We start from the raw sequence: 16,059 nt of genomic DNA, 5'->3' as shown, positions 1-16,059 counted from the left end.
GATGGGTAACTCTTCCCTCCTACATTTGTTTAAGATCATTCATTTAGTCCACATACGTGTAATGAGTAGTCACTACATGCTGTGAATAAAACCGATCTCCTTACCTCTGTTTCAGACCTGAATCAGACAATTATACAAATCTTTAATTACAAACCATGACAAGTTTGTAGGTGTAGGGGACTGTGACAGCATACATGCAGGGACCTGTGCTGGCCAGGGGAGAACCCGCTGAGACCTGGAGGATGAGCAGGAAAGAAGGAAAAGGGGTCTGCGTGGTGAGGGTCCTGAGGTGGGAGAGGAGGAGACAGGTTCCACTGTGGCTGAAGCGATGCAAGCCTGGAGAGGCCTGCAGGAGTGTGGCGGTTATCCTAGGATCCCCGGGAAGCTCCTGGGGCTTACTAAGGGCAGTGACATGATCAGACTTTCATTTTAAGAAGCTCATTCTGGCTTGTAGTACCAAGAACAGCAAGAGTCGTGAGGCGAGAGGTGGCGGGGGTGGAGGTAAGATGTGGATTTTAGAGACCTCTAGGAACTTAGTTTACATGAAGGACTGATTCTCCGCAGTTTTCACGTAAGAAAATGGAAGCAGGTTAGAAACGTCAAGTTACATGCCCACGTGGATACATCTAGTACATGGCAGAGGCAGGAGGACAGGCCTCCAGGGCCCATTTTCTTAATCACGACTCAACTGTGCCCAGGCACACTGCGGATCATTGTCACAGTTCACACAGTTTCTCACAGCTGTTCGGGGTCGGGGCCAAAACCCCAACATTCCTTCCCAAGGGGGTTTTATCAGTAATTCACCACCCAGCCCGGGTTGCTGTTGACTTGCCTGACAATAGTGTTGTGGTGGGCGGGGAAAGCAGCAGAGAACCTTACACCTCCTCACAGAGAAACAGATCCTGAATTGTCCTGCGAAACAAGACCTTGGGATCAACTGGACCTGGAAAATAGAGCGCCTATTGGCCGTGAATTAATAAGAGAAACCCCACCCTTTACTGAGTGCTCACTCCGAGCTAGAGCACGTTAATGATCAAATTACAGGTCAGCTCTGGGAGCCATTAGAGAAGGGAGCCCTAATGCCCTGATTTCCCAGACAGGGAAACTGAGGCCCGGGAAGGGAGCTGCTGACAAGGGACAGACATGGACCCGGGCATCCACATTCCAAGCCAAAAGCCTTCACCAAGAGGAAGTCTAGGTCTAAGGAAGAGGAACAAGTTAGCAGCATTGAGAGGTCGGACAGAGGGTCAGTAATGCCCTCCTGAAGAAGCGTCTATCGCTGGGCCGGGTACCTCTCTCTGGCACGGAGGCCGGGGGTGGGACCTCAAAGGTCTCTTGGGGGCATGCGCCCGGAGGGAAGGCTTCCTCAGCTTCTCTCCCCACAAGGCCTGAAGGCCCCAGATCGGCGTGCGGCCGGCAGGGGCTGCCAGGGGCCTGCGCGCTCTCCTCTAGGTGGGGCGGCCGGCGGACTCCTCCGGGAAAAAAGGCTCCTCCCGCAGCCTCTCGGCCACGGGCTCTCAGAGTCGCCGGCACTGTCCGCCGCCTGCGCCTCCTCGCTGAGCCCGGTTGCTAGGGGAACCAAGCGCCGCGCTCCTTTGCTAGGGGGAAGTCAGGGAGTAGACATCCTGGGTTAAAGTTGACGACCACGTGATCACATTTCTGGGCGGGGAAAGCCTCCCAGAACCAACTAGCCGTAGGGAAAACAAATGCTTGTCCAATCAGCACTTTCTAAGGGAGAGGAACTTACTAGCTCCGCCCTGCCCCCGCCCCCTCTTGAGTGACTGACTCGACTCTTGTCCAATAATATTAAGGACCCCCTGGATTGACCAATACATAAATGAATCAAAATACACAGACTCGCGTTGGGAGGCGGGCCAGGGGAGGTGACGGAGATTCCTGTGACCTAGGTCACCGCCCCGCCCAATCGGACGCCGCGGGATGGGCGTGACTTCGCGAAAGGAGCTGTAGGGGCCAATCGGAAGAGGGCATGGCAGCCATCGCCCAATAGACGCCGGAGGGGCGGGGCCAGGGGCAGGCACCGGCGTTCCCGAGGGTGGGGCCGGGGCAAGTGTCAGTCAGGCAGGGAACGCCGCTGGGGACGCGGAGACCCGGCGGCTGACGCGCGCGGGCTGCTACCGAGCCGTCCGCCCAAGATGGAGTTCCTCCTGGGGAACCCGTTCAGCACGCCGGTGGGGCAGTGCCTCGGTAAGGCCCCCACGGCGGCGCCCCGAGGCCTGGGCGGTGCTCCGCGCGTCCCTGCGCTGCGGGGCCCAGTCCTCCGCCCCGGCCCGGCCGCCGCTTTCCCAGCGGGCTCCCTGCCCTGGGCCCGCCCGGCGGAGCCGCCCTCGGCGGGGAGCGGGAGGCCGGGCGCGCTCCTGGGGAGGCTATCGGGGGCGGGGGCGGCCGTGCCGGCTAACGACCGGAGCCCCGGCCGGGGAGCCTTGCCGCCGACTCTTCCCGTGACCTTGTGCGAGTCGCTGCCCTGTCGGGTCTGGAGTTCCGTCTGTCAGAGGCGGGGGTCCTGATGTCCGTGGTGCTGCTGTCTGCACGGTGACTGTCGCTCCCCTGCGCTCTTGAGTCTGCCAGCGGTGAACCCTTCGGTGGCAGATAGAGGGTTACTCGGCAGTTCTAATCCTGTGGGGGGCTCGGAAAGCCCGAGGTGCAGGTGAAGGACCACCAGAGGGCCCGCCCTATGGAATTTCCTTACTGAAAAAGCAACGTGCCTTTTCACCCAAGGTGGGCGCTCATGCCAAGTGTGATCTGTCTAGAATGTTGATTGGTTTCTTTTAAAACTGGGTTCCTCCTGGTTGGTGGAAGGACTGGTGAAAGGTCTTTCATGAGCACGGACCTTTGGAGTCCTTATGGGCTTGGCTGGATTAGGCTGTAGTGATTTGTTTATTTCCTGCTTTACTTATAAATGTCCAGCTTACTTTTCAGCCTTTAGTGGGGCCTGTGAAATTATTGAGGCCTCTCGCGTTGGCTAACTGGCATTTGGGAGCCTTTCTTTTCTCTGTAGTGTAGCGTCTCTGATGAGGGGTGATGGGCCCTGGAGAGTGTTTCCCCACCTTTCTCGAGGCTCCCACCCCCGTTCTTCTTCCTCAGCTGCTCTTTCACTGCATCCACGTTCCAGAAACTCATTTCTCAGTTGGGTATTGAATTCCAGTCAGCTATGAGAGGGAGCCAGTAAACTTGGGGAATTTTTTTTTCTTTTTCTTTTCTGTCTGCTTTACAGTAGGAGACTCTGTTACTACCTTTGAAATGCCAAGGTAGTTGATGAGGGGTATAAGTTAAAGGGGACTTTAAAACATACAAACGTAAGGGATGTACAGGTGTATAGCAAGGGGAAAGAGCATGATGCTTCTTTCAGGAAGACCTGAGTTGAATTTTGCTTTGCCCGATTCAACTGTGGGACCCGAGAAAATTGTGCGGCCCTTCTGAGCCTTAGTTTGCTTGGTGGGGGGCGGAGATTGATTCATCCCCACACTGGAGAGGCTGTGTGGGACAGCGGGCCCATCTGTGATCAGGCCCCGCGTCCACCGTCCCGTGGACAAAACACTTGACCATGAAGAGGATGGAGCCTCCTCATTGCCAGTTGGCCAGCAGGCCAGACCTCGGTAATGTCACAGCTCAGTTCAGATAAATGATTAGAGGCCAGAGTGAGTATCTAACGTGTCTTCTGTGCTGTTGTGACGGTGTAAAAGCGACTCTCACGGCATTTAGTGCTGTTAGTGTTCTTTTAAAAGTATGTGCTAGGGGGTTGGTGGGAGGGAGGGGGTGCAGAAATAAAACAACAGCGACAAAGCTAGTGATCACGAGCAGAGGTATGCCTCACGCGAAGCAGTTCCGCAGCCATCACTTGCTCCCTACGGCTGCGCTGCGAAGCAAGCTTTATTGTCCTTCCCACTTTAGAGATGAGGAAACTGAGGCTCAGCGAGGTGGAAGGATGGCTCAGCCGGTCAGAGGGAGCTGGGATTTCATAGCCGTCCCGGTGCTCAAGGGGTTGAGGGGGTCAGGAGAGGGAACAGAGATGCGTGGGACAATGTCGACCGACAGGAGGCCACGCAGTGCCGGTGCTCAGTTGCCTCGTGGGCACCGTGAGTGCTGTCAGGACGCCACTGCGCCCAGAGGAGCTGCGGCCTGCGCCTGGCGTCTTGGAGTCAGAGGGCCGTTGGTGAGGATGGATGGGAACTGCACCAGCAGAGAAGAGGCCCCCTGTGCCTGGGGACAGGTGGAGGAGGCGGGCAGGGGGCGTGCGCACCTCAGCGGTCCCCAGTCCGCGTGGAGCAGAGGTGGCTGTGGGGAACAGGGGCAAGTTGGGTTTGGGCCCAGGATGGAGCCCTGTCCTGGGTGGGTGGCATCAAAGGCCACATTCTGTAGCTGACCACAACTGTTAGTCTCTCTGGACCTCATTTTCCTTACTCAGCAGCCGCTGCGGCTTCTCCCTAAACCATTCCCTCAGTCCATTTCAGCAGGCATTTTGAGTGCGTATTGGGTACCAGGCCCCAGGATACAGATATTAAAAAGCTGCTCGGAGGGGCCCTTCTGTAGCGGTAACGCACCCACCAAGGTGTCCTGAGCTGCAGAGCCTCAGGCTCACCGTCCGGGGGTCCGTAGAGCCGCGATTACCCCGCCTCGTGCCTGGCCTCACTCGAGCTCCCTGGCCTTGTTCGGTCAAACGCATGGTCTGCCCGTCGCAAGGCGGCGGCTAAGCTCCATCTGATGTGGTTACGTGCCTTCCCTGCATCCACGCTGCCCGTGGTCCTGGAAGGTGGCTCGCAAGTGGAGGGCACGGGTCAGAGCTAGGACGGGCTGCAGTGTGAGGGCCGAGAAGCGTGGAAGAAGGCGGAGTGCTTCCTCGTGCCGTCCGACTCTCTCCTCTGAAACAAGTTTCAAATGGTCCTGTCCTAATGGCTGTCGCATATGCGGAGTCCCCGAGGCAGGTCTATGGTGCTCTGCAGACGTGCACGGTTCTCCTTGTGTTGGCCGGAAAACGTTTTCAGATCGTCCTTTTCCAGGAGTGAAGTTTGGATTCATTTAGATGAAAAGATTGGTGAGTAGTTCGTTAATTGCACCCAGAGTATTGGGGGCAGGCTGGTAGCGGGAGGACCAGCGCTTCTCTGCTGCAGGGCTTGTGCCCGTGGATTGGGTGATGTGGGGTCTGAACTGCCTCCTGGAGCTTCATGCATTCAGGGGCTCTGTATCGCCTCTCTTGTATACCAAGCGAAACGCTTACCAGGACGTTCAGTCCAGTAAAGGAGCTAAGACAGGGACCTAAATCAGGTAAGACAGAAAGCGTTGGCACAAGATTGGACAGATAAACAAAGTAAGGTAATGGAGGACAGAGGGGTCACCTCCAGCAGCAGTAATAACAGTTAAAGGTTTTTTGTTTTTTTAAAAAATTTTATTTTATTTATTTATTATTTTTGGCTGCGTTGGGTCTTCATTGCTGCACGTGGGCTTTCTCTAGCTGCAGCGAGCGGGGGCTACTCTTTGTTGCAGTGCATGGGCTTCTCATTGCAGTGGCTTCTCTTGTTGCGGAGCACGGGCTCTTGGCGCACGGGCTTCACTAGTTGTTGCACGCGGGCTTCAGTAGTTGTGGCTCGCGGGCTCTAGAGCGTAGACTCAGTAGTTGTGGTGCGCGGGCTTAGTTGCTCCGCGGCATGTGGGACCTTCCTGGACCAGCGACCGAACCCGTGTCCCCTGCATTGGCAGGCAGATTCTTAACCACTGCGCCACCAGGGAAGTCCCTAGTTAAAGGTTTTGCTTTTTTAAAATTGCGTACTGTGTTACCGTGTGCCGGAGACTGCAGTAGGTGCTTTGTGTATCTTGCAGTCCTTTAATTCTTAGAACAACACTGTGAGTGAGGTACTGTTATTATTTCCACTTTGCGGACAGGGACCCGGAGGCAGTGAGAGGGTCACACAGCTAGTAGCGAGGGAGCTGGAGTTGCAACCCAGCGTCCCAGCATTCTGGCTCTGGAGCTGCTGCCCTGGGGGGCAGGTGAGGAGGGGCACCTCGGGGGCAGGAGGAACCCAGCCCTCAGGGGGTGGGATTCGGCTCACGTAGGAGAGGAGAGGAGGCTCGGAGGGCGCTCTGAGCGAAGGCTGGGTGTGGAGGGGTGGTAGTAACGCCAGCCTGGGGAGCGGTGGGGGGCCAGGTGGACAGACATCAGGCCTGACTGACGAGGCTTCGAATGTAGGCCGCGTGGTTTGGCCTCTTTCATTGGTGGCACTGGGGAGCCATGGGTGATTTGTAGGGAGGGGAGTGGCACAGCTGTCATTACAGAGCCGGGGACATTTCCCCTTGGCAGCCCCCAGAAGGCCATTCCTCTCTGACCATCAGAGCCCCCGTGTGTGCAGAGCAGGGGTCCGATAGGGGAATCAGCACACGCCGTGCCAGTTCCCCGAGGTCCGGGGTTGGGCCCTTCCTGGAAGCCCCCAGTAGAGATGAGGGGTGCTGAGGTGGGTGGACGGAGCACGGGAAGAAGTGTGGGGTTCTGAGAGCATCTGTTCTTAACTGCCTGGATGGTTATAGAGCGCCGGCCCGCTCCCTGCCCCCCTGCTTCCCGCTCAGGAGGACAGGAGCTGAGAGGATGGCTCGTAGGGCTTGGCGGGAGGGCTGCCCTGCTTAGGGGGCGCTATGGGGCTGTGAACAGGCCCCATAGAACTGTGCTGTTAAGAAACAGTGCAGACCCGTGTAGAAAGCTTGAAACATACACGCAAATGCAAAGGGGGAAAAATCACCATCCTGTGCTTTCTTACAAACTCTTTGAGACTCTTCTCATTTCACAGAATAAGTAAAATAGTAGAGTGCTTGTGTATTTGACCCTGTATTTTCTCAAGCCTTGGAGATGCAGTGTTGTGTAAGTGCTCTTAGCATATTTCTGGGCGGTACGCCTGCTTTTTTGTGGGGTGGATGTCAGCTGATGAAGGGGGTATAAACACAGTGCCCAGAGGGGCATCGGTTAAGCACTGTTGCTCTTGACCTAGCAGATAAGTCACTCAGAATTTTTAGGCTAACCTACTAGTCTGAAAAGAAAGAAAGAACGTTCAGACTTTTTTTTGGTGACTCAGCTTGTTATGGCCAGGAGAAGGGCCTGTTAAAAACCAGCCTCAGACTTGGTGCGTATTTCAGTGCTCCCTCCAACCCTCCTGACCTAGAAGAATTTCCGATCTCCTCCATCCAGTCCTGGCTGTCAGCACTTGCCTCCTCCTCCAGGCAGCCTTCCTAGACCAGCCTGTTTGTGGTGCTGTCTCTTCTCTGAACTCACCGTGTGTGTTATCTGAGGCATTCACTTGGCTCTGCCCCCACCCTCCAGGGTTTGTGAAGACTAGCGGAGAGAATGTGTGTGGGTCCCCAGCACAGCTAACATACTCTTGCCTCCTCCTGCCGTGCTGTTTCCTGTTGTTTGTCTTGCGTCCTGTCCTGTTTATTGCCTTATCTTCCTCAGGGCAGGATGTGTACCTTCTGTTTCCCTGTGACCTTCACAGCACGTGGTACAGTCTGCTCTGCACAGTTACTCACTCCAAAGGTTCCTTTCTATGAATGTTATTATTATTACTTTTTTAGCATCTTTCAAAGCTAAAAATAGTAGCCATCATTTACTGGCCCTTCACCACGTGCCAGGCACCCTGCGAGTGCTGTACAAACGTTATCTCATTCAACATTTTTTTTCTCAGGAAACTCCATGAAGTCAGGGGTGTCATGTCCATTTTACAGGTGAGGACCGGAGGCTTAGAGGAGTTAAGCAACTTGCCCAGGGCTGAGCCGTGCTCCACACCCAGGGCCTGAGCTCCAGGGCTTCGTCCTGTTGCCCCGTAGACGGCAAGCCTGGCCTGGAGCCTGTAGACAAGAGGTGGCCTTCGCTGATCCACTGTGAGTTCCAGAGCCTTCTAGGTGCCCTTTGCCTGCTTGTTCTCTTCCACCACGGGCACTGTGTTTTGGCTGGAGACAGCCCCGTCTCTGCCTCTGTGAGCAGCTGCCTGCATGTGGGTCCACTGACTGGACACGGGGAAGGGTGTGTGTGACCAAAATGCTGCTCCGTTGCTTCTCACAGGGTCCTTAAGGCGATCACTGAGACACTGTATGCGAAAGCAAAATGTGTTGCTATGTTACAGTATTTCCCACACACCTTCTCGACTCGTCTTCCATGAGGGCACTCGTTTTTATTTGTAGCTGTTTATTTACTTTTTAAAAATTGTAGAAAAACACATAGCAGAAAATTTACCATTCTGACGGTTTCAGAATGTTCAGTGGCATTCAGTACATTCACTTTGTTGTGCAACCATCACCAGCATCCATTTCCAGAGCTTTTCTCATCTTGCCCAACTGAAACTCTGTCCCCATTAAGCACTAACTCCGCTCCTCTCCCCCCAGGCCCTGACCCCCCTGACCCTTCTACTTTCTATGAATCTCACGACTCCAGGGGCCTCACGTGAATGGAGTCATGCAGTGCTTGTCCTTCTATGCCTGGCTTGTTTCAGTCAGCAAGATTCACCCATGTTGGAGCAGGTGTCAGAGTTTCCTTTCCTTTCTTTCTTTTTTTTTTTTTTTTGCGTCACACGGGCCTCTCACTGCTGTGGCCTCTCCCGTTGCGGGGCATAGGCTCCGGACGCGCAGGCTCAGCGGCCATGGCTCATGGGCCCAGCCGCTCCGCAGCATGTGGGATCTTCCCAGACTGGGGCACGAACCCGTGTCCCCTGCGTCGGCAGGCGGACTCTCAACCACTGCGCCACCAGGGAAGCCCTTCTTTCTTTTTAAGGCTGAGTAATACTCCACTGTGTGTATAGAACACATTTTGTGTATCTATTCATCCACCTTTAAGTTGCTTCTACCTTTGGGCGGTCGTGAATACTGCTGCTGTGAACATGGGTGTGCGGATATCCCATGTTTGTGTTCGTGTCCCTGCATTCAATTCTTTTGGATATAAACCCAGAGGTGGAATTGCTGGGTCATGTGGTCATTCTGTTTTCAATATTTGGAGGGAGAACCGCCATGCTCTTTTCCACAGCAGCTGTACCGTTTTACATCCCCACTAGCTGTGCATAGGGTTCCAGTTTCTTCACATTCTCCCCAAAACTTGTCATTTATTTATTTTTTTATAGTAGCCATCCTAATGGCTGTGAAGTGTTTTCTCACTGTAGTTTTGAGTTGATACCGAGCATCTTTTCATGTGCTGATTGGCCATTTGTGTAGCTTTGGAGAAATGTCGACTCACATCCTTTGCACATTTTTTAATCAGGTTGGTTTTGTTGTTGAGTTTTAGGAATTCTCTCTATATGTTGGATATTGACCTCTTATTAGATATTAGATTTTCTCCCCAGGGGGAGAAAATATTGCCTCTTTACTCTGTTGCTTGGGTCCTTTGATGAAACCCAGCGTATCTGTTTTTTCTCTTGTTGCCTGTGCCTCTGGTGTCCTGCCCTGATTCTCAGAAGAGTCTGACACGTGCCCTGAGGACAGGCAGGGTGACGCGGGCTGTGCTGGTCGGCCTCACTCCTCACCAGGTGCCGGCTGAGGGCCCCACAGGCAGCAGCCCCGCGAGGCAGGCGCAGTCACTCACGTCTGGTAGAGAAGGAGACAGGCTCAGCAGGCGAGTCCCTCCCGGAGGCCTGGGGTAACAAGGGGCAGCGCAGGGACTTGCACCAGGCCTATGGGCTCCAGAGCCAGGGCCCTTACCCACTCAACTGGAGTTGTCTGTGGAGTTGAGTAGATGCACTTGTGGCTGAAAATCTGGAAATAGTCGTCTCAAGTTCAGATCGGCCTTAGCATTACTCGCTGTTCACTGGTTCCAGTGCGAGTCGGTGCAGAGTGTCCTTGTCACCCCTGTTTCCAGAGAGTTCGGTGAGAGGCAGTGCACCAAGACTCTCACTGTGGATTTTCCTTTCTCTTTGGATGTGCTTTGGATCCACAGTGTCAGGAGGAGGAAGAGGGATGAATAGACGCCAGGTTCTCCAGTGGCCAGCTTGCTTTTCAGGCATCACCAGCTGCTGTTTTAATCAGGATTGAAGCGCAGGCCTTGTAGTCTGGGGGGCATGTCCAAAATTCTGTCTGAGGTTTTGGTTTAAAGTGGAGGTTGATGGAGAGAGCCTGGTCCCTCCTCTCAGAGAACTGGGCCTCTGAGAGCTGGGAACAAGGCCAGGGCCCGGAAGCGATGCTGTTACGTTCTCAGCCGCTACACACGGGCTCCCGGCGTGGCGTTGTCGCTGTGGGAAACACGGCCTGGGGAGGGTGCTGCCTGGTGTCGGAAGGCGGAGTTAACTCCGGAAACTTCAACCAGCGATTCCAGGAACCACTGAATTCTGGCTGGAAGGACCTTCGTGGCATTTGATCCAAACCCCTCACCACTACCGTTGAGGAAACTGAGGCCCAGATAGGCTAGGTCTGTGCTGTTTCTACCCCAACAATTCTTTTTGTTTTTTTTTTGTTTTGGGGGTTTTTTTTTGGCTACACAGCGCAGCATGCGGGATCTTAGTTCCCCGACCAGGGATGGAACCCGTGCCCCCTGCAGTGGAAGCACGGAGCCCTAACCATTGGACTGTCAGGGCTGTCCCTACCCCGACAACACTTCTGACACCAAATGTGTGGGTTTTTTCTGGACGCTAGCCAATTCTGACACCAACTGGCATCCCCAATCCAATCTGATTCGATTCACTTCGACCTGCCTGCCTGCCTGGGGTTGTTGCAGGACCGCAGGGAAACGGCTCAGCCCCACGAGACCGCCGCACTTCAGACACCAGCACCTCTGACCAGCTGGCTGTAAATTGGGGGTGTTCCTGTGACCCCCTCTTCAGGTTTGAGAATTTGCTAGCTTAGCTCACAAGACACGGGAAAACACCTTATTTGGTTTTCAGGGTAAGTCCGTCACATCATGAATGACTCCAGCTCACGAAGATGAAAACTTTTGTTTTGTTTCAAAGTTAACCACGTTTAGTCTAATCACATGGGACTATTTAGTTCCCGGTTTGGTGGTTGATAAAGTTAGCTCATAAACTCCCCTTTGCTCTTCTGTTTTTCCTGCTCTTCCTGGCTTCCGTCCAGAACAGAAGAGCTGCTCCCAGACAGGACTCAGGAGGGCCGGGGCTGGCCGGCGCCCCGCTGCTGATTTGCTGTGTGACTCTGGAAAGGTCACGTCCGACCGTTAACTCCTGTGATGAGGGCAAGTTGAACAAGTTCATTTCCACGCCTGAAGCTTAAGGCCTAAATCAAAGTAGCTTTCAGTTTTTCTTCAGACCTTTAGCCTCCATAACTCAGCCTCAAGGGCACAGAACAACTCTCTGCATACTTAAAAAAAAATTATGGTAAAATATACATAACACAAAATTCACCATCTTCACCATTTTTCAGTGAACAGTTGAGTGGCATTAAGTCCATTCACCTGGTTGTTCAGCCATCACCACCATCATCTCTAGAACTCTTTACATCTTGTAAATCCGACACTGTCCCCATTAAACAGTAACTCCTATTCTCCCTCCCCCAGCCCCTGGCACCCCCCTTCTACTTTCTGTCTCTATGAATTTGACGACTCCAGGAACCTCATATAGGTGGAATCAGACAGTATTTTTCTTTTTGTGACTTGCTAATTTTACTCAGCAGAATGTCTTTAAGATTCACCCATGTTGGAGCAGGTGAAAAGAATCTTTCTCCTTTTTTTTTGCGGCACACGGGCCTCTCACTGTTGTGGCCTCTCCCATTGCGGAGCACAGGCTCCGGACGCGCAGGCTCAGCGGCCATGGCTCACGGGCCCAGCCACTCCGCGGCACGTGGGATCCTCCCGGACCAGGGCACGAATCCGCGTCCCCTGCATCAGCAGGCGGACTCTCAACCACTGCGCCACCAGGGAAGCCCTCTCCTTTCTTTTTAAGGCTGGATAGTACTCCATTGTACGTATAGGCCATGTTTTGTGTATCCACACATCTATCTTTGGACACTTGGGTTGCTTCCACGTTTTGGCTGTTGTGATTAATGCTGCTGTGAGCATGATGTACAGATTTCTCTTTAAGATCCTGCTTTCAATTCTTTCGAGTATATACCCAGCAGTAGAATTGCTGTCTCATATGGTCATGTGGTAGTTGTATTTTTAATTTTTTTAGGAACCTCCGTACTGTTTCCATAGTGGCTGCCCCATTTCCCATCCCCACTCACGGTGCACGAGGGTTCCAGTTTCTCCACATCCTCGCTGATACTTTATGTTCTGGTTTTTTGATAGCAGTCATCCTGAAGGGTGTGAAGAGGTTGCATACTTTTTGGGGTGTATTATTAAGTTCCCGGGAGAGTTGGGGAGCCAGCGCCACAAGGCGCCCTTCTCTCAGCTCAGAGGCTCCCTCCACAGTCGGATCTGTGCCAGGATGGACACGTGAAGAAAGTTCCGGGGAGTGATTGGGACACCTGCGGCGAGGACCATGGTGGCCCTGGGATCGGGGGGCATCTGAGTAAGGTGGCATCGAGCCTGCCTCTCGGGAGGAGCTGGAGAGGCAGAGCAGAGAGCCGTACGTGGGGGCCAGGGCGGAGGAAAGGCCCAGAGGTGGGTGGTGTGCCCGGCTGCTGGGGGCGCTCCCCCGGGAGTGGGCCGCCGACCACCGGGGACTGGCGGGCAGTCACACTGAGTCAGTGCTCTGAGGGTCTCGTGCCCCAGCTTGCCTGCTCCCTGTTCTAACTCGGTGGGGGGTGGCCTCGGCCGGGGCCTTAGGGAGGCAACAGGATCCAGCTAGAATAACCTGGCTTTGATTTCACTGTCCTTGTTTATTTTCGTTATTTTTATGTTACTTCGGATTAATGCCAGATGAATTTGCGTGAGAGAAGGGCACCTCGTGGCGCTGGTTCCCCAAGTCCCCCGGGAGCCCTCGAGGGCCGGGCCGTTCCCCCCACCTGCACCCAGCCCTCCCTCCTGGTCCTGCCGGGCCGGGTGCTGGGAAGCATGGCCAGTGCACTGGGCCCTGCTGGCGGGCAGGCCGCACCGCCCCTCCCGGCGCTGGAGGAGGCAGGTGGGGCCCCGAGGGGCGGGCTGGAGTGTGCCCTGACAGCATCTGAGCAAGGACCTCTGCACGTGCCCCTCGGCTTCCGCCTGCTTAGGCTTCACCTACTCTTTGGGACAGTCCACCCTCACGGCCCCCCTGCCCCGCCCGGCATTTCCACCCCTGCGTGGCATTGCCACAGGGGGTGGGAGGACAGGCCTGGCTCTGTCCTCCCACCCCCTCCCCAGGATCAGCGTGACCGCATCTCATGGCCTGGCTGGTGTGGGCGGCAGGTTATGCGGGGAGATGTAGCTGCTGGGGGGGACCAGGCCCTGCGCCCAGCCCACTCTCGGCAGGGGCACGTGGACCAAGCGGAAAGTCCGGGGCTGTGCCCTGGGGCTGCTCCAGCTCTGCAAAAGGGGCACTTTTTTGTAATTTGCTCAGCACTCCCCGTGGGCTGGCTGGAGAGCCGTGGCCCACACCCACCCCCTAGGTAAGGGCTGGGGGCATCCATCCTGGTGTCCATCCTGCTGGCATGATAATGTGCATGGCTTTCCTTCTCTTCTCTGTCCTCCAAGTTCTCTGTAATTAATTTTTTTAAGTGGAAAAACCCAGAGTCCTCCATTTCGTGAAGATTACTTGGGATCTAGTTTTGTGTGGTGCCGAATCAGAGCCACAGAAAATCTCCGTGGACTATTAAGGGGTCACTTTTGCTCCTAAAATATCAACACTGACTAAGGTTTCCAGGCTAAAAAAAGAGGGAGGGACTTCCCTGGTGGTCCAGTGGTTGAGAATCCGCCTTCCGGTGCAGGAGATGTAGGTTCGAGCCCTGGTCGGGGAACTAAGATCCCGCGTGCCGGGGGGCAGCTGAGCCCGTGTGCCGCAACTAAGACCTGACACAGCCAAAAATAAAAATTAATTAATTAATTAAAAAAAATTTTTTTAAAAATAGAGGGAAAATGGGTGAGTGTGTGCTGAAGCTTGATAATGAGTTTGCTCTGCTGTGATGTGGGCCTGTCCCCTCCTCAGCGCACGTCCGTGGTTTGCGGCAGAATTAGCTCTTTATTGTCTAGTGGAGTCCAACTGGTGTTGGGCATTGAAATCCATGTTTATTTATGTTCGTGTGTGTGTGTGTGTCCTTTCAGAGAGCTGTCCATTCCCAGCTTGACACTGTTTTCTATCCTGTGCCCAGAGATTTCTGAGCCATGTATACATATATATATAAATGTATATATATATATATTTTTTTAATTTATATATATATATTTTTTGCGGTACGCGGGCCTCTCACTGTTGTGGCCTCTTCCGTTGCGGAGCACAGGCTCCGGATGCGCAGCCTCAGCGGCCATGGCTCACGGGCCCAGCCGCTCCGCAGCATGTAGTATCTTCCCGGACCAGGGCACGAACCCGTGTCCCCTGCATCGGCAGGCGGACTCTCAACCACTGCGCCACCAGGGAAGCCCTATATTTTTAATATATGTTAAATCATTCATCAAGGAACGTGTGTATGCTGAAACATTGGTGGCCACCTCCCTTACAATTTGACTCTTTCTACCCAGTTTTTAACTGTGTTCATCCTATAGGCACTGTTTCTTGGCTAACGAGATAAAATCATCTTTGAAAGGAAAGCTAAAGACTCTTGCATTACCTTTTTCTCCTTTAAATCCACCCTTTGGTATTTGCAAAGGTTAGATGAGCGATTCTGGCGTCCGTGGCCCTGATGAATGGGAAACCGTACGTTCCCATTGGCCTCTGAGGATGAGGGATTACTGCGGTGGCCGAGGCATCTGCTGTAATGTCAGGAGCGCAGCGATGGGAATGGCAGGAGCAGCAGGCCCATGAAAAATGCAGGAAGAGGGAAGCTCCTCTCCGCTTGCAACCACGCGGACACCTCTGAGCATTTGTTCTCCTCCGTTAAACCTTGTGGCTGAGAATCAAGTACGGGGGGCACGGGTGCCCCCGTCCTGAGAGGCTGCCCGCGCATCAGCCTGTTTGCGTTCAGCGTTCGCCCCCGTGGGGGATGTCGGCTTTATTCTAAGTTAAATAAAAATCGTCATGTTGGCGCCTAGATTTTCGCAGGAGAAGCAGGTGCTGTGCGTTGGGAGAGTAATGAATACGGCGTCTCTACCCTCTCCCAGGAGCAGATGGTCTGCGTCAGTTCATTTTGTGACCTTTCTTTGCTTCTAAGACACCAAATCTCTGATCCCACGGATCATAAATATTCTTTAGGTTTGCAGGCACGGAGGTAAGGGGAGCAGCAAGCTGTCGCTATCGTTTTCCATTTGTCTGGCACCTTTGGAAGGAACTCATTACAGCATGTTTAGGCCCCGCGTAAGCCTGCTGCAGCCATGGGCTTTACGGACACGTGAAGGGCGCCGCAGCCAGGCTGCCTCAGCCAAGGTCGGGGAGGAGCCCTCTGCTCAGCGTCCTGCCGTCCTCACCTCTCCACTCACTGGGCAGCCCTCCCAGCAGCCGGCACAGCACCCGCCCATCTACCCAGGGCCGCGGTTTTTTTTTTTACAGTACGCTGGCCTCTCACCGTTGTGGCCTCTCCTGTTGCGGAGCACAGGCTCCAGACGCACAGGCTCAGCGGCCATGGCTCACAGGCCTAGCCGCTCCACGGCATGTGAGATCTTCCCGGACCGGGACACAAACCCGTGTCCCCTGCATGGGCAGGCGGACTCTCAACCACTGTGCCACCAGGGAAGCCCAGAGCCGCGTTTTTAAAGTCACTAATCGTGATAACGGCCACCTCATCTTGATCGCCCATTGTATTGGGGGGGCCATCAGGGGTGGCCTCGCCCTGCCCCAGAACCCGCATTCTCACAGGAGGCAAACTGGAAATAAGAGCAGTCTGGGGGGTCCTGATAAGAGGAGTGTGCGCTGTGCTGGGCTCAACGGGAGGTGCCCCCAGAGCTGGTCCCCTGCAGGGTTGTATGGATTGAGGGGGGTGCTGGGGGAGGACACAGTTCTGGGTGTCCGCGGGGGCCTGGTTCGGGGGCGGACAGTCACCCTGGGTGTCGGGCTGGAGGGCGTGGTCCTCGTCTGGAGTCAAGGGGGAAGCCTGGCAAATGAACTTACTACAAAATAGAAATAGAGTCACAGA

At 54.5% G+C, this 16,059-nt stretch overlaps 1 protein-coding gene across 5 annotated transcripts in view; it reads left to right on the top strand.

The window, feature by feature from the left end:
• Positions 1 to 2,064: 2,064 nt before the first annotated feature.
• The window catches only part of TOM1L2 (target of myb1 like 2 membrane trafficking protein), an 83,280-nt gene continuing 69,285 nt past the window's right edge, over positions 2,065 to 16,059 (top strand). For all 5 annotated transcript variants that reach the window (XM_079905614.1, XM_079905613.1, XM_079905615.1 and 2 more), the window contains exon 1: positions 2,065 to 2,205. In XM_079905614.1, the coding sequence (XP_079761740.1) occupies positions 2,154 to 2,205 (52 nt within the window). In that variant the 5' untranslated portion in view covers positions 2,065 to 2,153. The remainder of the gene's footprint in view (positions 2,206 to 16,059) is intronic.

The sequence above is a fragment of the Stenella coeruleoalba genome (genome assembly GCF_951394435.1).
Source record: "Stenella coeruleoalba genome assembly, chromosome: 19".
Lineage (NCBI taxonomy): Eukaryota > Metazoa > Chordata > Mammalia > Artiodactyla > Delphinidae > Stenella > Stenella coeruleoalba.
Note: the sequence above shows the minus strand (reverse complement) of the source record. Positions and strands in the feature narration are given on the sequence as shown.